Source organism: Eptatretus burgeri, chromosome 17 (genome assembly GCF_056783735.1).
Source record: "Eptatretus burgeri isolate ZD-2024b chromosome 17, Ebu_testis_v1, whole genome shotgun sequence".
In the NCBI taxonomy this organism is placed as follows: domain Eukaryota; kingdom Metazoa; phylum Chordata; class Myxini; order Myxiniformes; family Myxinidae; genus Eptatretus; species Eptatretus burgeri.
In genome coordinates, this window is record NC_140977.1 from 21,168,766 (window position 1) to 21,186,155 (window position 17,390).

The window sequence follows — 17,390 nt, forward strand, 5'->3', positions numbered from 1 at the left end:
CCAATGGGAATTGGGGGAGTGCTCATCACCCTCCATATATATATATATATATATATATATATATATATATATATATATATATATATATATATATATATATATACACATATAAATATTCAGTTGCAATAATATTTTACCAAAATAGCAAAAGGATTGGCATAGAAAGAGGGGTAAGGCCAAGGATATAGAATTTCATCAGAGGTATTCACTGATGTGTTCGAGGAGATTTCAAAAGTAATAGATTGGACAGCACCTGCTATATAAACATGACAGGTGAATTCCTTAACCAACTGCAGTTTGTGGAGGACAGACTCCAAATCGGAGAACGAGGACACGCTTTTCCAGTTATGATGGATGACCAGAACAAGGGAAGTTAGAAAGTGGGACAAAGCATGAATATGACAAAGACCAAGACCATGGTGAGTTCAAAGTTGGGAATATTATCATAGTGTGTGGACAAATATGTTGATCTTGGGAAAAAAATGAAACAACCACTTCATAACCAATTTCCAGATATTGAATGAAGAATAAAATACCAAAGGAGTACTTTCAGAATAATAAATACTGGACAAAGATGACAACAAAAAGGAGTGCACAAACCAAATTAAGGAACAGAGGCAGACCACTCAAAAGACGACATGAAATCAAGAATGATGTGGAAGTTATAATGAGGGGTAAACAGAAGAAACCAAAAAATTATTGTGAAGGGGAAGCATTTAAGCAACAGAGGACCTCTACTTGATGACATAATCAAAAAACACTTTCTGTTTGACAGAGTTTTTGCTGCTCAGCTTTCAGCCAAAGATCTTTTGTCCACATCCAACAAAACTATTTGTCTGAAGTGACGAATTTCCCTAATATCTGTCTGTCTGTCTGTCTCTCTCTCTCTACTGGTGAGCATTCTTTCTATTCTATTGCAGTGAGAATTACCATAATCTCAATGGCAGATTATTATAAAAACTAAAATAAATGGCGACTCCAATATCAGAATGGAATTAAATAAGTGCCCCTCAGAGCTATTTACTACGACTGTGGTTGAGCCGTAATCTGGTCAGTTTCAATATTTGTCAATTTTCAAGGAAGAAAAGTGGAATAGGAAAGAGGAAGGAGGAACGAAAGATAGATTATAGAATCTGGAAATTTAATAAGTGAAGACTAGACTCGGTTGGGTAATGGTGGGAACGTTTGCTCCGAGTCTCAGAGTTCAGTGGTTCGAAGCCCAGCCGAGTCATAACGAAGACTTTTAAAATAGTAGGTGCTGCTTCCTTGCTTGATGTTCAGCATTTTAAAAGGTAAAGAGCATGGATAATCCTCCGAGGTTGCCATCAATGGAGAGGAGGAAATTCCTACTTAGGAAATGCCTCGCTGATTGCGGTGAGAAAGGTGGTGCCATTGTTGTGACATCTATTGTATCCAGGGTACCCTGGGAAGTGATGACACTTCCCTCAAGCTCAGTGGCTGTGTTTGTCTCATCTCACAGCGATATGTTGTGTTGCATATGTTCATCTGTCATGTGTATGTATGGTAGCTCCACTATGAACCTTAGATCATGCAAACAAACAAGAAAGAAAAAGAGATAGAACCATCTGTGGAAGAGCTGATAAAATGTCAGGTAAAACATTTGAGTACACATTTATGAAATAGGTGTATGAGTGGTGTTAGAGCACTCACTGTGCACGTGCAAAAGGTGCAGCTCCTGTATGGATCTCCCTCCATGTTGCATCTGACAGGTGTAGACCCCAACATGTAGCAAGGAGACCGTTGGAATGTACAGTCGCCGTCCTTTGACCACAAACTGCAGGTAAAACAGGTATAATAAGGTAAGGTAGTTTAAAATTGCAAAATTAAAATGCAGGTGATGAAAAAAATGATTGGCTAAGTATTTCTAAGCAACACCATTTCTGCTTGTATTATTTATTTTATTCCAATGATTTTATGTTGGTGGAGGACCTTTTAGCATATGGTTGATAGGCCAAATGGCCCCCTCCTGTCTCCAAGGTACTTGTTTACATTTTTGGTGAAGATCCGTATATGAGAATTTTTTTATTTTTCCTCCACCACCAAAGGTGGACGAAGGTTATGTTTTCACCCGTCTGTCTGTTTGACCGTTTGCTTGTCTGTCTGTGAGCAGGATATCCCAAGAAGTTGTGGAATGATTTGGATGAAATTTGGGGAACACGTTGGATGTGTAACAAAGATGAAATGATTAGATTTTGATGAAGATCCGTATCCAGATACTAGAATTCTTTCAGTGATTCTTCACCACTGAGAGATAGTGCCAAAAACGACGTATAGTGACGTTGACTAGCACGGTATCTCAAAAAGTTATGGATGAATTCAGACGAAACTTGGTGGACATGTTGGGTGTGTGTGACAAGGACGAATTGATTCAATTTTGGTGAAGATCCGAATCTGTATTCGAGAATTTCTCTGAATTTTTACCTCCGCCACCTAAAGTGGACGGAGGTTATGTTTTCACCCTTGTCTGTTTGTCTGTGAGCAGGATATCTCAAAAAGTTGTGGGTGGATTCGGACGAAATTTGCAAGACAGGTTAGGTGCGTGAGAATGAAAAAAAATTTGATTTTGGTGAAGATCCGGATCTGGATCCAGATCCGAGAATTGTTCAAGTGATTTTTCACCATTGAGAGATGGGGCCAAAATGATACACTGTATAGCATGATATTTCAATAAGTTGTGGACGGATTTTGACAAAACTAGGTCGATGAGTTGGGTAGGTGACAAGCACAAGCCGATTACATTTTGTTCCCGGTTTGGATCCAGGTCCGGCCGATCAGTGGGATACAAAACGTAAACTGTTCAGATTGGCGGAGGTATTATATGCGCTCTACCAAGTGCTGTTTGATCCAGTTGAGAAAGAGACATGGCCAAGCAACAATTTGTAAAGAGCTCCACCAATTTGGAAAAGCAAGAAAGAGAAGATTTATCAACCCAGATGACATTTCATTTATGGTCCTCAAACTTTCTCAAGGCACTAGACCATTAGGGTTGAGGAAGTTTTTCCAAAAAAAACCAGTACAACCAGTAAGTCACAAAAATAAACCAATTAATTTTCATATACCTGAACATTTATTTTCCCAAGTAACCATTCTATCCTCCAAGTGGACAATGAAAATGAGAATCTAGCTTACTCTAGGTCTCTGTGCAGAGAAATATGTACATTAGAACACAAAAGACACAGATGGATAAATAAATACACAACAGCGAACGACATTGGGAATATTTCTGTTGTTAGCTTTCTCGTTAGGATCAAACTGGATGGCCTGACTGGGTCTGAGCAGCCACGAGGATGAGCAAAATTCAGTGCATGGATTCTCCAGCAGAATGGAACAAGTTGCTCATTTCTAGAGACTAATCCCAGCACGTTCGGGCACGACCTTCTGTCTTCATAGTCGCAATACAGTGAAGCTGCACAAAGATAACAGCTTCACCGAGGGTGGTGTACCAGGCGGCATCCGTTCACTCTCCCGGTTTTGGGTGGCTGCACATTGATGTTCCTGCAGTGAAAGGCTCTCGTGCTGCACATTTGGTTTTGGCTCCAATGTTTGCCTCCACCGGCTCAGCCAAACACACTCCAACCACACTCTCTGGATGGCTGCATGGGTTTCTAGAGCAAATTAGCCAACCCAAAGGCTCAACCAGAAGGCACAACCGAGCCACAAGAGCATATAGTTCCTTTGCAATTCGTCCCCAAAATCTTTGCCCCCCCCTCCCTCTCTTCTGACCACCACACAATCCAGCAATACTGCATAGATGCCAGAGCTTCTGTTCTGAAAACCTGTAAACGAGTCGCAGCTGATTTCACTCGTTAAAATGCTTGTATAACTGATTCAAACCAATGGGAGAAACAAAACAAGAACATTTGTACATCTGGTTTATTGGAATATTGTCTGTGGTGCCTCTCTCTATATCTCTATCTCTATCTCTCTCTCTCAAACAATGGAATGGAAGTACGACAACCACTCAACACTCTTCAGGTCATATGATCTCAAGGCCTTAGGAGAACACAACACAAATCCAGGAGACCTTGGAATTAGAAATGAGCCACGAGTAGCCATGTCACAAAGCCGACACAACCCACCACACACGTCCAGGCAACACAATCATATTACTGACACTCAAAGCTCCCAGGGGAAAGAAGATGAGAAGCGAGAGAAATCGCAGCAATGAAATGCTAACACGGGAGGAGATAAATTGGTAAATCACAGCCACCATCATCTGATACGCACACCTCTTCATTTTCTCATTAAAATTGTTTTTAATCAAACCCATGTGTCGAAAAGTAAAAAAAAAAAAAAAGTCAAATCAGTGGCAGCACGTCTAGACTGTTGCACTCTCGTTATGAGAACTTTTGTCGCATGCTCCACATATACCAGCAGTTGATTGGCAAATGACACAGTGATGACAATATATGTTAAGTTGTCCAGAAGTACCAGAAACAACGAGAATCGCACACATTCACAAACAGATGCAATAAGTCTTCCATCATGAGCACTGAATGCAAAAAAAAAACCAACAACAAGGTGAAAAACGTGAGTCATAGCAACCTCCAAATTCTCATTCCGGTTTTGTGACAGCTTTTGACCTTTGACGCACACAACAATCAAAACTGCCCTCTTGAAAATAGTATCAATCGGAACTAAAAAAAACAAAAACACGTGCAACACAATGAATGATATATTGCTCTCCGCAATCCTGAATACTGAGTACGTCGACCACGCAAGGCAGGTATCCAAAAACCAGCTAAATGACCACATAATCAAGGTTTATTAATTAGCAAAAATGGATAAAAGGTCATATCAGGCCATAAATAGCTCAGTGTGGCCAAGTTTGCAAAAAGCCTTCTGTGACAACTGGATAATAGGAACGTCATCACCTATTGTGTGAACCGAACCCCCAAAAAACCCTTTTTTTTTTTTTCTAAATTAACAAATTAGACGCCGGAACAACGTCCACCTGCTTTAGTCTGTCGGGACTGTGGCAAGGAATTGTTATGCCAATTATCAAGAACGACCCTTATCCAAAGCCTTTCGACGAAACTCAATGGGAGCTGTTTGAAAGCACCTTTGTTCCAAATCTCATCTCCATCGACCTAAACACAAGGGAATAACAAATGGGTGTTTTTAATGTTTCAACTTTGACTCCGTAAAAATTTGGGTGTATTGGACCAAGCAAGGTACCTCCATACCACAATTTAACAGGATTGCCTCAGAAATGAAGGAATGGTCTGCGATTATAATTTTTTGGAAAAAAGGAAATAATGTGGAAAGAAAGCAAAAAAGAACTCAAAACAATCAATATATCCCACTCCCACTGCGCAAGAAGGGGAGGTATAATGACACACACACACAAACACACACACACACACACACACACACACACACACACACACACATACACACACACACACACACACCTGACAAACAGATCCACCGCCTCAAGGTACTTTAAATTGCACCTACCACTTCCTGCCATGTTCCTCCTACCTTTCATCACACCCACATACTATACATATACAGTATATAAACAAGAAAATGAGCAATCAGAGATTGCAGACCCTCGCCAGGACTTGTTTTGTGCAGTGTTTGTGTCGTTTTATGTGGTGTATTTTGTGTGTTGTTTGTGTGTTGTTTGTGTACTGGTGTGTTATGTAATGAATAAGACACATAACTAGAACTGCCACTATATAACTGTTGGCAGGGATGACAGGGTACCAAGACGTCCCGCTTTGATCGGACACCTGACCCTGACCAATGACGTTTATTATTATTATTCTATCGAATTCAGAATGGGATTAAAATAAATTAAATTCAAATAAAAAATGGAATGAAAGAGTGAAGGTGAGCAGTGATTCATGATTTTGGTAGTTTTACCAGAAGGGGGTTGTTGGCGGACCTTGATCACCCTGCGGAAATGTGGTGGGGCCAAATCGCAGAGAGAGCAGGGGGGCGAGGCAGGAGAGGAGAGGGTAGAAGACAGAAAGACCACCGACCAGCCTGCGGTGAGAGAGAGTGAGAGGCCCAAAGACTCATCCTCATTGCGGGAGATGCCAATGATCCGAAATGCCTTGGTTTCCACAACGTGAAGCCGAGAAAGGTGGGAGGAAGGAGCACCAGCCCAGAAGGGAGAGCAGTACTCCTTCAGGCTACAGACAAAAGCTTTGTAAGTGGTCAGGAGCTCAGGTGGGCCGAGGACGGACTTTGCACGATGGAGGATTCCCAGTCGGCGACTGGCTTTGGAGGCGAGGTTTGAAATGTGGCTTTCCCAGGAAAGGTCACGCAGTTAGTGAGACCCAGAAGCTTGAAAGAAAGGACTTCTTCCAGAGGATTGTTGAGAAAGTGGATGGGGGGGGGGTTTCTAAACGGTCCTTTCGAAGAGACATACTGAGAGTGTGAGATTTGTCCAGATTGAAAGACCTGTTCCACGTGTTGGACCAGTTTGTGATTTTATCCAGATCTGCAGAGAGCGAAGAAGCTGCTGCTTGCCGGTCTGAGGGATGACCGATGGTACGGCAGAGGGTGGAGTCATCAGCAAAGAGATATAGAGGATTTTCCAGAGAGTCAGAAAGATCATTGATGGAAACCAGAAAAAAACAGGGCCCAGAATGCTACCTTGAGGAACTCCAGCCTGGACAGGAAGAGGGGATGAAAGAACTCCATTTAGGGCCACACGTTGACTGCGACAGGAGAGGAAGTCTGCGAGCCATGAGTGGAGATGGCCTGAGATACCATAGGAAGAGAGTTTGGTGAGCAGGGCAGGGTGCCAGGCTGTGTCAAAAGCACGTGATATGTCCAGGGATACGGCTCGGATTTCCTGTCTGGCATTGAGGACCTCCATCCATTGTTGGGAGAGCAGAAGCAACATATCCAGGGTAGAGTGACCTGGTCTGAAACCAAATTGATGATCGGAAATCAAGCCATTGGAGAAGAGGAAGGATTTGATGTCTGAAGCGATTATGGATTCCAGAACCTTGCTGATGATTGGGAGAAGGCTGATTGGTATATAGTTGCAGGGATCTGTTTTTGCACCTTTTTTATGCAGGGCAGTAATGTTTGCTGATTTCCAAGCAGATGGCACATGACCTTGAGCAAATGAGAGGGTGAATAGAACAGAGAGAGGGTGAGCAAGAGCAGAAGAACAGGTTTTTAGGACACGTGGGCTGATGCTGTCTGGACCGGTTGCAGAATCTGAGTCGAGGTTTGACAGCAAGCTCTCCACTTTGTCAGGAGAAAAGGACGCAGAGTCCAGAGACAGTTGGGTGTGACTGGCTAAGGTGGGTACAGAAAGTGATGGGTTTTGGACACAAGATTTAGCTGCAAACACCGAGTTTAGGCATTCAGCCTTTTCACGTGCGGTATCAGCAGTGCGGCCATTTGAGGTAAGGGAGGGGATGGAGGGGGAACATACACCAGAAACAGATTTGATTAGATGCCACCAGGATTTTGAGGAGGGAGAGAGGTTTGAGAGTTCAGACTTGAGATGAGAAAGATGTTGTTTTCTGGCTCTCCTGAGGGTAGATACACACTTGTTCCGAGCTTTATGGAAGGAACTGAGATTACCCTCAGTTGGGTTTGCTTTCCATGAGGCAAAGGCAAGTTGTTTCAGGACAACTGCCTCGCCACAAGCTTCAGTGAACCAAGGGCGGGAGGAAGGGATGGACAACTGAAGACGAGAGGGGATAAATCTGTGCATGAGGGAGAGCAAGTTTCTTTGAAAGAATTCCCAGGATGAGTTGATGTTGGAGAAAGTAGTGATAGGAGACCAGTCTATAAGTTTGATGGCTGCTTGGAAACCTTGCCAGTCCGCTTGAATGAAATGCCAGACTCGACGGCGGTGAGGTCGTCTCTGATAATAGCCAGACAGGTGTCCACTTTGACAAGGACGTGTTTTCGAAGAACCGATTGGAGCGGAGGAAGAGCAGCAGATATTGTCAGGGAAATTTGTCAAAATCAGCCATCTCTACCTTCAAACCCAACCAGGCATGGATATTGCTCACATTCCTATATTTACCTGAGTCCCATTTTCATTCAGCAACAGAACAATCATAATTCACAATCCTGAAATTGCCACTCTTTCCTCTAAATGCTGAACATTATGTTGAAAAGACGATATGAATGACAGATTTCATGCTTGCAGTGGTGGGTTAAAAGTGCTTGGCGAGCAGAACAATCACTGAAAACACAGGGTATGCACAATGGCTAATAAGCATTCAACCTTAGTGTTGGCTTAAAATATTAGGGTCTTGAGTTTGAGCCCCTGCCACTGTTGAATTAACACAAGCTGGGGTTGACTCAGCCTGTCAACCTTCTGAGGTCAGCATAATGAGTACCAGCTTACTGATAACATGAGGCATGACATCAGTGGCACAGCCACACCCACAGAAAATGATGTAACCAGCAGCCGCAGGCTGCACACGATAGCATTCAAACGTCATTTCAAGTCACGTATTCTGCCAATAATCAACAAAAACCTTTCCTTCTCAAAACACATTTGAGTGAATTTGTAATGGACGATTTCACTTTCACGAACTCTGCTGTTTGCCTGCACTTGGGCAAAATAGAGCAGAAAATTGACCGAAATGTGCACTTTAAGTGAAATGTGCCAAACTTTGCATAATTGCACAACAAGACCAGCTGATCAAAAGTGCATATCGGGCCACTTGAAATTCAAATGGTCATTTTCAAAATGGCCGCCAAACCCTGAGGAAAATCGACTGGAATTTGAGGGACACTGGAGAGTTTATGTGGTTAAAGTCTGACAAAGTGCACACATTTCGCAAGTCAATATTTGCCATGTCAATATGTCCCATGTCAATATCTCCCATTTCAATATCTGCAATGTCAATATCTCTTCTGTCAATATCTGCCATGTCAATATCTTCCATGTCAATATCTCCTCTGTCAATATCTGCCATATCAATATCTTCCATGTCAATATCCTCCATGTCAATATCTCCCATGTCAATATGTCCCATGTCAATATCTCCTCTGTCAATATCTCCCCTGTCAATATCTCCCCTGTCAATATCTCCCATTTCAATATCTGCAATGTCAATATCTCCTCTGTCAATATCTGCCATGTCAATATCTCCTCTGTCAATATCTGCCATATCAATATCTTCCATGTCAATATCCTCCATGTCAATATCTGCCATGTCAATATGTCCCATGTCAATAATATCTCCTCTGTCAATATCTGCCATGTCAATATGTCCCATGTCAATAATATCTCCTCTGTCAATATCTCCCATGTCAATATCTGCCATGTCAATATCTGCCATGTCAATATCTGCCATGTCAATATCTGCAATGTCAATATCTCCTCTGTCAATATCTTCCATGTCAATATCTCCTCTGTCAATATCTGTCATATCAATATCTTCCATGTCAATATCCTCCATGTCAATATATCCTCTGTCAATATCTCCCATGTCAATATCTGCCATGTCAATATCTCCTCTGTCAATATCTGCCATTTCAATATATGCAATGTCAATATCTGCCATGTCAATATCTGCCATGTCAATATCTCCTCTGTCAATATCTGCCATGTCAATATCTCCTCTGTCAATATCTGCCATATCAATATCTTCCATGTCAATATCTCCCATGTCAATATCTGCCATTTCAATATATGCCATGTCAATATCTGCCATGTCAATATCTGCCATGTCAATATCTGCAATGTCAATATCTCCTCTGTCAATATCTCCCATGTCAATATCTTCCATGTCAATATCTTCCATGTCAATATCTCCTCTGTCAATATCTGCCATATCAATATCTTCCATGTCAATATCCTCCATGTCAATATCTCCTCTGTCAATATCTCCCATGTCAATATCTGCCATGTCAATATCTCCCATGTCAATATCTGCCATGTCAATATCTCCCATGTCAATATCTGCCATGTCAATATCTGCCATGTCAATATCTGCCATGTCAATATCTCCTCTGTCAATATTTGCCATGTCAATATCTCCTCTGTCAATATCTGCCATGTCAATATCTCCTCTGTCAATATCTCCCATGTCAATATCTGCCATTTCAATATATGCCATGTCAATATCTGCCATGTCAATATCTGCCATGTCAATATCTGCAATGTCAATATCTCCTCTGTCAATATCTCCCATGTCAATATCTTCCATGTCAATATCTCCTCTGTCAATATCTGCCATATCAATATCTTCCATGTCAATATCCTCCATGTCAATATCTCCTCTGTCAATATCTCCCATGTCAATATCTGCCATTTCAATATATGCAATGTCAATATCTGCCATGTCAATATCTCCCATGTCAATATCTGCCATGTCAATATCTGCCATGTCAATATCTCCTCTGTCAATATTTGCCATGTCAATATCTCCTCTGTCAATATCTCCCATGTCAATATCTGCCATGTCAATATCTGCCATGTCAATATCTGCCATGTCAATATCTCCCATGTCAATATCTCCTCTGTCAATATCTGCTATTTCAATATATGCAATGTCAATATCTGCCATGTCAATATCTGCCATGTCAATATCTGCCATGTCAATATCTGCCATGTCAATATTGTTACGAATTGCGGTCCGCCCGGCGTGCGATCGGCTACGTAACTCAAATCGCGACCGCGTCACCCACCGGAATGGACAATTCAGTCTTGACCCTACTTGGAACTACCGCCAGGAGCTAGTCACGGGTGGATCTTTCGACCACACCACAATCGTGTCAATCGGCCACCCGCGCAGGATAGGGTTGTTCGCTAAACTCGACCTACCTAAGTACCTGCGCGGGTAGTTAACCGGGCGATCGTACCTCGCCGCTGGCCGGCCAAGGACGCGAACCGCTTAAGCGGTCCATTCCGTGCTTCAGTGATAACCGAGCAGTGTTATCGCCGGCCCCGACGGACATGATTATTTACCCGGTGCTTACACCCCTCTACCAATTCCTTCCGTGATGCAAGATGGAACTTTCAAACAAGGGAAAGGCGCAATGAGATGGGGAACAGTTCAACAAACACTTTATTGCACACTCAGACAAGGCACGTATTTTACAGCCATACAGTAATTCAGGCACGTATACAGTGAAAGCAAGCAAAGGCAGAGTTACTACCGAATAAAGTGTCTTTATTCCACACGCACACTTAGACAATTCTACTTATAAGACAGCGCCACCACATGCATTTACACAAAAGCAAAGAAAAAAGCCACCCTCAAAGGCAAGGGTGGCAGACAGGTTCGTGGACCAAATGTGCGTGGAACCTGGATGAGCGGCCAGGTCCACGAGACCGAAGGGTCTTACCCGCGCCCTCGTGGCGCGATGGCGGGCAAGCCACGATGTCAGCGTAGCTGCGCCTGGCTGCATGCCCCTGGCGTGGCCGGTGAGCTCTCTCCGGCGTTCTCCGCGCAGGCACGTGTTTCACCGTTGGCACCACGGTTGGGGAGGGAACGGACAGGGTTACCGGCGCTTTCTTAGCGCGGAGTTCGGTCAGGGAGAGGGGAATTGCTGACGCTCCGAGCTCCTTCCTCTCCGTCGATCGGCCCCCGTCTGCCTAAAGACGTCAGCTCCGAGCTCCGTCTCCCGACTCTGCCCCACCGACACTGCCGCACCGACACTGCCGCCGTCTGCCTCTTCGAGCTCCGTCCTGTTCTCCGACCCCTGCAGACTGCCGACGCTCCAGACCCGACTTGACTGCCACTGCCGACACTGCCGCCGTCTGCCGTCTCGAGCTCCGTCCAGTTCTCCAACCCCTCCAGACTGCTTCTGCCGACACTGCTTCGAGACTGCCACTCCACCAACTCCAGACTGCCGCTCTCCAGACCCCAGACTGCCTCGAGCTGCATTGCGCTGGCGCTTATATAGGCTGGGGGAGGAGCGCATATGCAAATTTGTGGATCACAGCGGGTTCGGAGGCGGGGCTACAGCACCTGATGCTCAGCCATTGGATGAATGAAAAGTGGGCGTGAATCATTCTTGATCCGATTTTCGAGGCGAAAAGATCCCATTCACAACCCATGGCACGACGTTAGGTAGAAAGGCGAAGGTGGTGGGAGTTTGCTGTGGTGGTTTCGGAAGGGTGTTGGTGGTGGCATTTGGTTGTTGGCAGGCGTCGTTTGAGAATGGCGGTGAAGCGATGTTTACGGGGTGGAGTTGTGGAGGTAAAGAGGCGAAGGTGGTGGTGTTTGAGTTGTAGTTGTTTGGGAATGATGTTGGTGGTGGCGATTTGGTTGTTGGGGGAGGATTGGTCCAAAATAATGATAGAGAAAAGAAAAACGGCTAACTCAAAGGATCACAGCCTTGTGAACACGGAAATTCCCTCGAAACAATGGTGGGGAAATCTAACTACACATATACTTGTCGTCATAACTGATCAAAGGTCCTTTATGGTGGTCTGCGAATTTCCACAGCCGTAACAATATGTTCCATGTGAATATTTGCCATGTCAATATGTCCCATGTCAACATCTGCCATGTCAATATGACCCATGCGAATATCTGCCACGTCAATATCTGCCACGTCAATATCTCCCACGTCAACATGTCCCATGTCAATATCAGCCATATCAATATCTGCCATGACAATATCTCCCATGTCAATATGTGCCATGTCAATATGTGCAATGTCAATATGTGCCATGTCAATATGTGCAATGTCAATATGTGCCATGTCAATATGTGCCATGTCAATATCTCCTCTGTCAATATCTGCCATGTCAATATGTGCCATGTCACATCTCCCATGTCAATATGTGCCATGTCAATATGTCCCAAGGCAATATCTCCCGTGTCAATATGTGCCATGTCAATATCCTCCATGTCAATATCTGCCATGTCAATATCCTCCATGTCAATATCTGCCATGTCAATATCTCGCATGTCAATATCTCACATGTCAATATCTTCCATGTCAATACCTGTTATGTCAACATCTCCCATGTCAATATCTGATACGTCAACATGTGCCATGTCAATATCTTCCATGTCAATACCTGTTATGTCAACATCTCCCATGTCAATATCTGATACGTCAATATGTCCCAGGTCAATATGTGCCATGTCAATATCTCCCCTGTCAATATCTCCCCTGTCAATATCTGCCATGTCAATATCTGCCATTTCAACATCTCCCATGTCAGTATCTGCCATTTCAACATCTCCCATGTCAGTATCTCCAATGTCAATATCTGCCATGTCAATATCTGCCATGTCAATATCTGTCATGTCAACATCTGCCATGTCAACATCTCCCATGTCAACATCTCCCATGTCAACATCTCCCATGTCAACATCTCCCATGTCAGTATCTGCCATGTCAGTATCTGCCATGTCAACATCTCCCATGTCAATATCTCCCATGTGAATATTTGTTATGTCAATATCTCCCATGTCAATATCTCCCATGTCAATATGTCCCATGTCAATATCTGCCATGTCAATATCTCCCATGTCAACATCTGTTATGTCAATATCTCCCATGTCAATATCTGTTTTGTCAATATCTCCCATGTCAATATCTCCCATGTCAATACGTCCCTGGTCAATATGTGCCATGTCAATATCTCCCATGTCAATATCTCCCATGTCAATATCTCCCATGCCAATATGTGCCATGTCAATATCTGCTGTCACTATCTGCCATATCAATGCAATGTCCATGTCAATATCTGCCATGTCATTGTGACGCCCACGTCAATGCGACGTCCAGCTCGCTGCCCTTTACTGACATCAGCAAATCTCATAATAGCAATCGCCATCACCACTACCGACTTACCTACTTACTACCAAATGCAAGTACAGTACAGCCGTTAATATTCATCGTCAAACTGTGCCTCATGAAAAAGACAATGCATGCGATTTGAGAGGCAAATTTGGGCACTATACGTATTTACTTGGGTGACATATTCAAGATATTGGCCATTTTTCACTTTTTGGTGAGGGAGGTTAGAATTTTTGATAACTTGGGTGTGACTGGAAGATTGGGTGGGGGGGGGGTGATGACTTTTGATGACTTGGGGTTGGAGGGGTTGATTCTAATCAAGCAACAGCTTTCACAAGCACATAGCTAGACAACACTAAATTCACTTGACAGTTAACTGTCCTTTGTTTAACTGTTCCCTCTCCTCCCCCCCCATCCCGTCTCCCTCTCTCCCTCTCTCCCTCTCTCCCTCTCTCCCTCTTTCTTTCTCCTCTCCTTTCCTTTCCCCCCTCTCTTCTTCCTTCCCTCCCTTCTCCCCCCAGGGAGAATGGGAGTACAGATGGTTAGAGTTCTAAGGAGAGATGGGTTTGGAGTGGTTAGGTGATCGAAGCCTTCAGGTTGTGGGGGGCAGGTTGAGACTTGGGGTTTTGGAATGTGGATTGACGACTTGGGGTTTGTGGGGGGGGGGTGGTCACATTTTACATTGCGCAGATGTTCCGTGGGTACCTGCTGGTACAGTAACATTTCTTGAAGCAAAACATATACAAGAGTAAAAGGAAGGATCACAACAGCAATGACGACAACAAAGTGTTATAAAATTTCCATTTTTTCGGTGTGTGTTTTACTGCATTTTACATCCTCAATCACACTCAGCGTCACAGATACAGATGCAACACGTGTGTGAAGTACAACATGCTGTCTTTTGATTGAATCAGCTGTCACGATAATGAAGTTTCGTGTCCAAAAGAGATTACTGTCGACTTGATGACATGAAAGTGTGGATAAGACTTGCTTGTTATCTCCGCAGGCCTGCTGCTTCATATCGTTCTTCAATTCCTCAGGGCCATTCAAAAATTCCCATAATGCTTGGAAGTGTGCGGAGCATTACAAGGGGGCGGGGGGTATCAGGATTGAGCAAACTTAGCCGTGCCATGACTCACGGTTAACGCAGAGCTAGACAGGTAACAGCTGCACTGCCTGATTATAGGAACTTTTTCCTTTGAAACTCACAAAGACAAACAACATGACCATTCGAAGCACACACCCGATTCGTGCACTCGTGAACAAATGTACCGGACACACACTTGCAAAAAAATACTGCAATTACTTCATTTCAAGTGACAGGAAAATATCAGAGTTATTTTCCGAGTTGGCAGCCAAACCCGGCTTGACTCAACACGAGAACCAGGCCACACTAATCTCAGGGAAAGAAAAGACCATCAACGAAATAGTTGTGGAGCCTCTACCAGAGCTGACGACAGATATGTGCTGCTGCTTTGTGTCAGTGTTTGTCGTTAGAGATTTCCTTCTCAAAACCAAGCATGGAAGGGCTTACCCCCTTCTCTCCTGCATGAATAGATCATGCATGGACCTCAAACAGCTCAAACAGTTTCATCAACGTTTCAGAAGTTCTCCCACCAGCCATGTTTGGATCACTACTCAGAATTAGGCCTCTTCAATGAATTATCCCTTGTTGGCTGGCAGGATGGCCTCGAGGTATGCACATTCCCCTCAAAGCTGTCTGGCTTGGGTTCTCTAGCTTGGGTTCGATTCCCGACCCAGCTCGGGTTCGATTCCAGATCCAGCTATAAACTGTCATCCCGGTATTTCACAGGCAGGTTGATTCATCAATGTTGGTGCTGTCCCTCAGATAGATGTTAAATGGGAATCCTGTCTCCTAACATTCGTTGGTGAGTGTTAAAGATCCCATGGTGTCCTTCATCGAGAGTAGGTGAGCTATCGCTGGCACCATGAACAAATTACAAATTCCTGCCCTAACTATAGTCGAACGTCAGGCTTGGCCAGGTGCTTTGTAGAGACTTGGGCCAAGCTTTCCCTGGCTGACCACACAAGAAAAGGTGGGTTAATAGTGGCCATTAAAGAACATGAAGAAGGAATTGTCCCTTGTTATCAAGCTAACAAATTGAGTATAACAAGGCTGCCCAATCAATTTGCTGCGTGGCTCAGTGGGCTGTATCTTTTAATGTAGTGAAGATTGGTCAAGTCCTGACCTGAAAGGAAAAGCATTGGCAAATTTCGCAGTACAGTGCAGTTTATAATATTTGCAGACCACTTCTTCTTTTTCTTCTACTTCTACTTATTCTACTTCTTCAACTTCTAATTATTCTACTTCTTCGACTTGTACTGCTTCTACTACTACTTCTTCTACTGCGTTAACTACTTATTATACTTATTCTAATTATTCCACTTATTCTACTTATTCTAATTATTCTACTGCTTCTACTACTACTACTTCTTTCATATGCAGCACCTGGCTGTGAGTAGCATCATTTACTATAGGGAGATGACCATGCTGCTGTAGGCATTGCTTTTCTTCACTTGAGAGGCCTGCACCTCAAGGTGCCAGTGATACCTCGCCTACTCTTCACGATGAACACCATGGGATCTTTAACGTCCACCAATTAAGACTGACAAATGGAATGCCCAGTTTAATGTCCACCTGAGCCTCTGAGGGATGGCACACACTGATGAATCACTGCAGAAATACTTTTGTCTATTTTGCTTGTTTTCTTTTCCTAAAAAAAAAAATCAAGTGAAACGGCACACGTGGAATTATGTTTTACTGGAGAAGAACCCGTCCTTAAGGATAGGTTAATACCCCTAAAATTACGGATGGGTTCATTTCTCCAGAAATAGCATATTTTACTTTGACTCGTAATATCCACTCCCACTGGGAGTGGTGCATAATACGATACACGTTGACAGCGAGAGAATTGTCAAATACCCACTCTCACCAGGAGCGGTGCAAGATACGATACAATATACATTGACAGAGAGAGAATTGTCTCATACCCACTCTCACCATGAGCGGCGCATGATACGATACACATTTACATGGAGAGAACTGTATAATACCTACTCTCACCAGGAGCGGTGAGTGATCCGATACGATACACATTGCCAGAGAGAATTGTCTTATACCCATTCTCACCAGGAGTGGCACATCATACAATACGATATGATACACATTTCCATGGAGAGAATTGTCCCCCCCCCCAGCACCTCCACCTTAAACTCCAAGGGCTATGAAATATATTTTACCCCAAAATCCCCAGCTCCCCGTGCAGATCCTTGGTATAACTGCCAGCTCTTAACGAATTCTGTCCAGCGGTTCAGCGGTGCATAGAAATCAAACAAAGGAGACCCTTCTTCAGGGGTTTCCTTATTTCTTGGAGTAGGAGGCTACCATTAAAAAGTAGCAGGTTACCATCACCGCGAGCAAAGCGAGCAAAGCGAGCGCAGCTGTATGGCCGGGGTCCAGGGCCCGCTTAGGGCCCTGGAAGTCGGAAGATCCTAGATGGTTGGAGATGCATTCTAGCACGATTTCTGACATGAAATAGTTCTCATATTATCATGCTGTTGGGGTGAAAACTCCACCAAAACAAGTGGTTGGGCCTGTACTGGATGTAGTTGCATTAACATGACTGACTGACTGGTTGACTGAA

At 43.8% G+C, this 17,390-nt stretch overlaps 1 protein-coding gene across 3 annotated transcripts in view; it reads right to left on the minus strand.

Annotated features, from left to right (window-relative positions):
- LOC147009507 (follistatin-related protein 4-like) overlaps nucleotides 1–17,390 on the minus strand; it is a 172,673-nt gene that overhangs the window by 53,221 nt on the left and 102,062 nt on the right. For all 3 annotated transcript variants that reach the window (XM_085863416.1, XM_085863418.1, XM_085863417.1), the window contains one exon: nucleotides 1,672–1,795. In XM_085863416.1, coding sequence (XP_085719542.1) covers nucleotides 1,672–1,795 — 124 coding nt within the window. The remainder of the gene's footprint in view (nucleotides 1–1,671; nucleotides 1,796–17,390) is intronic.